Source organism: Phlebotomus papatasi, unplaced genomic scaffold (genome assembly GCF_024763615.1).
Source record: "Phlebotomus papatasi isolate M1 unplaced genomic scaffold, Ppap_2.1 HiC_scaffold_227, whole genome shotgun sequence".
Classification (NCBI taxonomy): Eukaryota; Metazoa; Arthropoda; class Insecta; order Diptera; family Psychodidae; genus Phlebotomus; species Phlebotomus papatasi.
Window position 1 is genome coordinate 23228 of NW_026604464.1, and position 8949 is coordinate 32176.

General features: G+C 40.2%; 1 protein-coding gene across 1 annotated transcript; it reads right to left on the bottom strand.

Moving 5' to 3' along the window:
• Window positions 1–1492: 1492 nt before the first annotated feature.
• Window positions 1493–6997, bottom strand: LOC129808946 (uncharacterized). The gene has a single exon (XM_055858853.1). It carries the CDS (start codon window positions 6995–6997, stop codon window positions 1493–1495), a length of 5505 nt encoding a protein of 1834 aa, XP_055714828.1.
• Window positions 6998–8949: the final 1952 nt, after the last annotated feature.

The window sequence follows — 8949 nt, forward strand, 5'->3', positions numbered from 1 at the left end:
AACATGGACTTTTAAAAAGTGAATTGTAGATTTTTCTTTGCAACAAAATATTTTTTTAACTTTTGTTTTTAACATGAAGTTTTAAAAGTGATGCCTAGAATTTATTCCTTGAAGTATTTTTTTTTACTTTTGTTTTATTTTATTTCCACATGAACTTTTAAAAAAGTTGTTTAAATTTTTTTCTGAACTTCTAAAATTGCTTTCTTCTCTGCAAAATATATTTTTTAACTTTTGTTTTAAGATGAACTTTTTAAAGTATATCTAGAATTTTTTCTTTTGCAACAAAATATTTTTTAACTTTTGTTTCAAGATGAACTTTTAAAAGTTTGTCTAGAATTTTTTTCAACAAAATATTTCTTAACTTTTGTTTCAAGATGAAGTTTTAAAAGTTTGTCTAAATTTTTTTGCAACAAAATATTTCTTAACTTTTGTTTCAAGATGAAGTTTTAAAAGTGTTTGGTCAAGGAGCCCTTACCTTTGAAATAAAATGAAGTAAAGCAAATTGATTAGATAAGGGGAGCCTGGGGGAACCTCTACTCCTTTAATTGTGAGCTCCTCACCTTTAAAATAAAATGTGAAAAAAGAAAAGTATATTTGTACTGCAATGGTAAGCCCCTTGGAGTTTGTGTCTCACCCCTCACCTTTGAAATAAATAGATAAATGAAGAAATTAGACAAATTAGGAGCCAATCTGGTGAGAAGGTCAAATGTTTGGTCAAGGAGCCCTTACCTTTGAAATAAAATGAAGTAAAGCAAATTGATTAGATAAGGGGAGCCTGGGGGAACCTCTACTCCTTTAATTGTGAGCTCCTCACCTTTAAAATAAAATGTGAAAAAAGAAAAGTATATTTGTACTGCAATGGTAAGCCCCTTGGAGTTTGTGTCTCACTCCTCACCTTTGAAATAAATAGATAAATGAAGAAATTAGACAAATTAGGAGCCAATCTGGTGAGAAGGTCAAATGTTTGGTCAAGGAGCCCTTACCTTTGAAATAAAATGAAGTAAAGCAAATTGATTAGATAAGGGGAGCCTGGGGGAACCTCTACTCCTTTAATTGTGAGCTCCTCACCTTTAAAATAAAATGTGAAAAAAGAAAAGTATATTTGTACTGCAATGGTAAGCCCCTTGGAGTTTGTGTCTCACTCCTCACCTTTGAAATAAATAGATAAATGAAGAAATTAGACAAATTAGGAGCCAATCTGGTGAGAAGGTCAACGGGCTGAAGGTGATAAAGCCTCCTTGTCTTCTCCTTTGTCCAGCAAGACACCTCCACACTTTTTGGGTTTTCCTCTGGTTAGAAACCACTTTCACTGTCTGGATCTAATCCACTCACGTCTCAACTCTTCACTAAACACTCTTTATTTCTTTGGACGAATTTATTCAAAGTAATTAAAGAAATTTGGGCTGAATACAATTTCGCGTGTATTTGCATAGAGCTTTTTTTCACAAAGTGACAATTAACGGTCCATGATCAATGATGACTCATTGATGAGTCATTCGGATGAGTTTGGAGAACCCGCCACTGGCGACTTGGGGCGCTGACCTAAATTGGCGCCTTTTCCTGTGTTGGCGCCAACACACTCCCCAGGAAAAAAGCTGGCAATTTCCTCATTCTCGGTGTCCTGAGTTGCGATAGGAAGTCTGGCCACATTTTGCACAGTTCGTTGGTAGGATCCCTTCATCGTCCTGACGGTGATGAGTCGCACTTTCCCGTCTTGTCCAGGGTGCACTTGAGTGACCACTGCCAGTGGCCAAGATGTTCCTGGTGTGCACTCATTGAGCAACAAGACAACATCGCCAGGTTGAATATTGGTGATTTCCTTTGTCCACTTAGTTCTGCGCTGCAGTGAGACCAGATATTCTCTCTTCCATCTCGCGCTGAGGTCTTGATAGATTTTTTGGATCATTTGCCAACGATTCAGATGGGGAATCTCTTTCAAGTTCCATTCCGGAAGACCTGTTATTGGAGTCGTCAGCAGAAAATGCGCCGGAGTAAGGATAGTAGGCTCAGGGGTAGTACTAGGAATCGCTGTCAAAGGCCTACTGTTCAATACACCCTCAATTTGAGTAACTACGGTTGCGAGCTCCTCGTATGTGAGTGCTATTGGCCCAATAACTCTGGTGAAGTGGTATTTCAGCGCTTTCACCGCAGCCTCCCACAATCCACCCCAATGAGGTGATCGAGGTGGCATAAACTGCCATGTGATCCCATCCCCAGAGGTCGCATCGATGATGGCGTTTTGATTGGTACTTTCCGAGAGAAACTTTCCCAGAACATTGGCTGCACCGACAAAATTGGTTCCATTGTCGGAATAGACGATTTTTGGAGTCCCTCTCCTGGCCACAAATCTCCGGAAGGATGCCAAGAATGCCTCAGTGCTGAGCTCGCTGACGATTTCCAAGTGAAGAGCCTTGACAGCGAGGCATACATAAACAGCGACATAGGTCTTGATGGTGGGAGATCTACGAAGACGATTTGCCTTTATCAAAATTGGACCAGCAAAATCGATTCCTACGGACTCAAATGGCCTGGTAAAGTTGACTCTCGGAGACGGTAGGGGTCCCATTTGTTGTTGACAAGGATGGGGTTTGCGTTTGGAGCACAGGACGCAGCCTTTGTAGATATTTTGCAACACACGTCTCCCAAAAAGTGGCCAATATCTCCTCCTTAATTCAGCAAGCATGTGGGTAGGTCCAGCATGTGCTAACTGATGATGGGTGTGATACACTAATCGTTTCGCTAGCGGTCCGCTAGGAAAAATGACTGGTTTTTTGACATCTTCTTCAAGATCTGCATTGTCGAGCCGTCCACTTGCACGCATCAATCCATCTGAATCCAAGAATGCGCCTAGGTGGCGCAATGGCTTAGAGAGCTCCTTCTGTTTTCTGCCAGATAACGTCCTGATGTCCTCGGCCAAAAATTCAAGCTGTTCAAGCTTAACGAGGGTAACTTCTGCTTGCTTGATTTCTACAGCTTGTAATGGTCCAGTGAAAACGGGTTGAGTATGCAATGAGGGACGTCCATATTTGTTCTTGAAGATCGTGATGAAGCGTTTCACCCATGCCATAACTCTTCGAATAAATGAAAAGGAATTAGATCTATTAAGAAGGTACTCACGTGGAGTTGGCCACTGGATAGTGACTGCCAAGGTGCTTTTCTGCTCCAGTACAACTTCCTGACTAGGCCAATTGTCAGGAGGATCCAGGAGCCACTTCGGCCCATTCCACCACAATGATGATTGGCTCAAGTACTCCGCTGTTGTCCCCCTCGAAATCAGGTCAGCTGGGTTTTGTGCCGTGGGCACATGACGCCACCTTTCCGCAGAAGTGTGTTCCAAGATAATTTTCAAACGATTTTTCACGAACGCTTCTCGGTTGTTTGGTGATCGTATCTGGCACAATACGACGGTGGCATCTGTCCAGCAATAATAATCCATGCATTTGAGTGATTCACGTACCGATTTCACAAGTCTCGAACCCAATTCGGCAGCATTAAGTTCCAGTTTGGGAATGGTTGCCAATTTCACTGGTGCGACACGAGATTTGGCTGTTAGGAGGCACGAGTAACGATTCCCAGAAGAATCCTCTGTGACTATATAAATCGTGGCACCATAAGCCCTCTTGCTTGCATCAGTGAAAACATGAACCTCCCATTTAGCGACCTTGGAGAATTCCGAGACATAACGTGGGATTCTGATTTTTGGGATATCTCTCAAAGATTCCAAAAACGAAAGCCATTCATCCACCACTGACTCAGGTAGTGGCGTATCCCAATCGCACTGAAGCTTCCATAAAGTCTGCATAAGACACTTTGCATTTACCACAATCGGACCGAGTGTTCCCATAGGATCAAAGAGCCTCGCAATAACTGAAAGCAGTTGTCGTTTTGTTGGAACCCCATCAATGTCACATGACACTTTGAAGCTGAACTCATCAGTAGCGGGATCCCAATAGAGTCCAAGAGCCTTCACGGGCTCGCTGGCTGTTTCTTGGTTGGCTCCGACATCTTTAATGGTTCCATCTCCAGAAAGCTCAGGCGCATTAGATGTCCACTTTGACAATTGAAGGCTTGCGCACTGAAGAAGATCTGTGAGTTGATCTTTTATTAGCTGAAGTTCCTTAATTGTTTGTGCAGAGATCAGACAATCATCTACATAAAAGGAAGACCTCACTGCCCTCTGAGCTTCCGGAAATTTGTCTCCATCCTCCATGGCTAATTGAACCAAAGACCGTGTTGCCAGATATGGTGAACAGGCAACACCAAAAACCACAGTTCTAAAGCGGCGATGCTCCAGTTCTCCTGTGTGAAGATTCCTCCACAGAAATCGGTGAAAATCTCTATGCTCAGGAGTTACCAAAAATTGCAGGTACATTTTGGTGATGTCTCCTGTAAGAGCATATCTGTGTTGTCGGAAACGCCAGAGAATTTCAATGAGCGGTGGCTGGACTACGGGACCGGTAAGCAAAGTATCGTTGAGGCTGACATTGGATTTGCTTTTGGAGCTGGCATTAAAGACAACTCTAAGCTTCGTGGTAGTGGAACTTTCTTTGTAAACACCATGATGAGGGAGGTAGAATGCCTTCTTTGAATGTTCTTCCTTTGGGACGGTTTCGGTGATGTGGAGTTGATCATATTCATCGAATACCTCCTGGTATTTATCACTCATTCCTGGTGTGGTTTTGAGCGTTTTCTGGAGAAAGTAAAGTTGTTTGGCAGCGTTCGAGTAGTTATTTTCCAGTTCCTTCACTTTGTCCGTAAAAGGAAGATGCACGACAAATCTGCCTGTATCAGGATCTCTGGTGACAGTATCGGAAAAAAACTTCTCTGCCTCTTCATCTTCCTCCTTTCTCTGTTTAGCGGGACCAGTCACGTCTTCAATTTCCCAAAACCGCTTGAGGCTGAGATCAATAGACTCAAGGGTTGTGAGATTGCACACTTTGGTTGTAATTGGACTAGATGAGACTTCTCCGACCACAAGCCATCCAAATACACTCCGCTTCAGGATAGGTAATCCAGGTCCCAATTTAATAGTCTGATCCATGATTAGATCCCAATAATGTTGTCCGCCAATTAGCATATCAATGACTTGGGGCTTATTCCATTGTGGGTCTGCCATGATCAACTTCGGAGGAATTGGAAGTGACTCAGTAGGGATTTTTGCTGAGGGTTGAATGCCAGTGATCTTCTCTTGGATTATGCAATCCGTCTCAGTCCATTTATTGAAACCTCTGGGGCCAAAACTCAAACTGGTTTGATATTTTGATGGAGCTTCATGACCCCCTACTCCTTCCAATGTGCAAGTGGTCTTCCTTCTGGGCAATTTCAGCATCTGACTTATCTTCTCGGTGATAATGTTAGCTTGAGAACCGGAATCCAATACAGCTCTGCACAGAATTTGTTCTCCTTCATCATTCCGAACGCAGATTACTGCTGTAGCCAGTAAGACAGTGGGAAAGGAAGATGTAGTGGTGCATTTCAGAGTAAATCTTGTAGCTGATCCACATGTTTGATCGGTGTCGGTAGTGACTGGAGCAGGCGATGGTGGATCTGGGTGAACAGTAGCTACGGTTGTTGTCTGTGGGATCTGAGCATTATTGGGATGAAAAGCCAGGTGGAGCCAGGTGCTGTGTTTTTCTCCACACTGCTTACATGCTGACGATTGACAGCTTTCCACTGGATGCCCAGGATCCAAACAGTTCACACACAGTTTGGCGCGTTGCACAATTTCAAGCCTTTGGGTATCTTTTAGGCCTCTGAACTTGTAGCACTTCACTGTGCGATGATTGGGTTTCCCGCAGGAAGCGCACAGATTGCCTGGAGTGGCATTATCCGAGTTTTTCTGACCGGATGAAGTGGTTACCGATAATGCTGACTTCGGTTTGGACTTCACCTCCTGTCTCTTTGACGATAAGGGTTTGCCGGGATTGGCCATTTCCATCGTCTTGTAACGTTCATTGAGAAAATCGACAAATTCTTGCCAGGTGGGAATCTTCTTATAGCATCTTCTTGACCATAGAGTTTTACTTTCAGAATCCAACTTTTCCAATGCAATGTAAATCAACCAAATATCTCGATTTTTCATGTCCAATGCATCCAAAGCCTGAATTGCGGAATCCATAGTTACGTGAGTACGTCTCATAGCATCAGCAGATGGTTCAGATATTTTTGGAATGCTCAGGAATGACTTGATGTGACTCATTGCAATGCTCATCTTATCGTCATATTTGTCCATCAATATTTTCCATGCAACACTGTAGATGTTGGCAGACGCTGGTATGTTCTGAACAACCATTTTGGCTTCATCCTTCAGGTGTTTCATCAGATAGTAATACTTATGAGCATCGGTTAGAGTTGTATTCCTGTCAATTATGGCCAAAAACAACTCCTTGAAGCTTGTCCACTCTGTGTATTTGCCGCTGAAATCAGGAACAGTCAATGGTTCCAATTTCGCATGTGAAGGTGCATCTCTGGAACGTGGGCTTGATGTAAGAAATGATTGGTTTTCTGTGACCAGCAAGTTGAGGGTGACCTCATACTTTTTTTGCTCGAATTCCAGGGTCATTTTAAACCTTTCTTCTGCCATGCGTTTTTCCACCTCATGTTGAATTTGTTGTTCGTCAAGCTTGGTGTTGATATAGCTTAACATGCCTTCTACACTGTCAGAAGATGGGGCTTTTGCCTTTGCCTGGATTCTCAACTCAATCAGTTTCTCATCATACATATCAAATTCATCCAGTAGTGATTGGAGACTCTCTTCTTCGACCTTCTGTTCCTCTGCGCCTTCTGTAAGGTAGATAATACGCTCGGAAATTCTTTCAATGTTATTGCGGAGAGCAGGCATCAGGTCGAGATTGCGATCAATCTCGGCGAGTGCTGAAGGCAAGGTCAGGAGTGTGTCATCCTTCTCATATTTGTGAACGGTGTTCTTCACTCTGGTGAACTTTGACTTGTATCCGCCACGGGATGCAACGAGAGCTTGTCGTTCTTCTGATGACATTTTCAATTAGTGACAGTATGTAGTGGATTGTAGTAATGACTGGCGCTGCTTTCCCACGAAGGACCAAATGTTTGGTCAAGGAGCCCTTACCTTTGAAATAAAATGAAGTAAAGCAAATTGATTAGATAAGGGGAGCCTGGGGGAACCTCTACTCCTTTAATTGTGAGCTCCTCACCTTTAAAATAAAATGTGAAAAAAGAAAAGTATATTTGTACTGCAATGGTAAGCCCCTTGGAGTTTGTGTCTCACTCCTCACCTTTGAAATAAATAGATAAATGAAGAAATTAGACAAATTAGGAGCCAATCTGGTGAGAAGGTCAAATGTTTGGTCAAGGAGCCCTTACCTTTGAAATAAAATGAAGTAAAGCAAATTGATTAGATAAGGGGAGCCTGGGGGAACCTCTACTCCTTTAATTGTGAGCTCCTCACCTTTAAAATAAAATGTGAAAAAAGAAAAGTATATTTGTACTGCAATGGTAAGCCCCTTGGAGTTTGTGTCTCACTCCTCACCTTTGAAATAAATAGATAAATGAAGAAATTAGACAAATTAGGAGCCAATCTGGTGAGAAGGTCAACGGGCTGAAGGTGATAAAGCCTCCTTGTCTTCTCCTTTGTCCAGCAAGACACCTCCACACTTTTTGGGTTTTCCTCTGGTTAGAAACCACTTTCACTGTCTGGATCTAATCCACTCACGTCTCAACTCTTCACTAAACACTCTTTATTTCTTTGGACGAATTTATTCAAAGTAATTAAAGAAATTTGGGCTGAATACAATTTCGCGTGTATTTGCATAGAGCTTTTTTTCACAAAGTGACAATTAACGGTCCATGATCAATGATGACTCATTGATGAGTCATTCGGATGAGTTTGGAGAACCCGCCACTGGCGACTTGGGGCGCTGACCTAAATTGGCGCCTTTTCCTGTGTTGGCGCCAACAAAAAGTTTGTCTAAATTTTTTTGCAACAAAATATTTTTTTAACTTTTGCTTCAACATGAAGTTTTAAACACATGTCTAGAATTTTTTCTTTCAACAAAATATTATATTTTTACTTTTGCTTCAACATGAATTTTTAAAATCATGTCTAGAATTTTTTTTTGCAACAAAATATTTTTTAACTTTTGTTTCAAGATGAACTTTTAAAAGTATATCTAGAATTTTTTCTTGCAACAAAATATTTTTTAACTTTTGCTTCAACATGAACTTTTAAAAGTTTGTCTAAATTTTTTTGCAACAAAATATATTTTAACTTTTGTTTCAAGATGAACTTTTAAAAGTATATCTAGAATTTTTTCTTGCAACAAAATATTTTTTAACTTTTGCTTCAACATGAAGTTTTAAAAGTTGGTCTAAATTTTTTTGCAACAAAATATTTTTTAACTTTTGCTTCAACTTGAATTTTTAAAATCATGTCTAGAATTTTTTTGGAACAAATTATTTTTTAACTTTTGTTTCAAGATGAACTTTTAAAAGTTTGTCTAGAATTTTTTTTTGCAACAAAATATTTCTTAACTTTTGTTTCAAGATGAACTTTTAAAAGTTTGTCTAGAATTTTTTTCTTTGCAACAAAATATTTTTTTTAACTTTTGTTTCAAGATGAACTTTTAAAAGTATATCTAGAATTTTTTTTTGCAACAATTTTTTTTTTAACTTTTGTTTCAAGATGAACTTTTAAAAGTGAATTCTAGATTTTTCTTTGCAGTAAAATATTTTTTTAAACTTTTTAGGTGATAACTGACACTTTTAATGTGTGTCGACATCTAATAATTGTATTCAGAAAATCATCTACATATATTACCTGTTCACTTTTTATTACACACATATGAGTATGTATGAAAATTTTCAAGTAGGAATAGATTTTTCGAAGAAAGAAGTCACAATCATGTAAATGCAATATCTCGACATGTTTGAGACATGTTCATGCAAAGCGAAAAAAAACTCAAATTTCATTCA

Coding starts and splice junctions, on each gene's coding strand:
- LOC129808946 (XM_055858853.1), bottom strand. CDS start 6,997: ATGTCATCAGAAGAACGACAAGCTCTCGTTGCATCCCGTGGCGGATAC.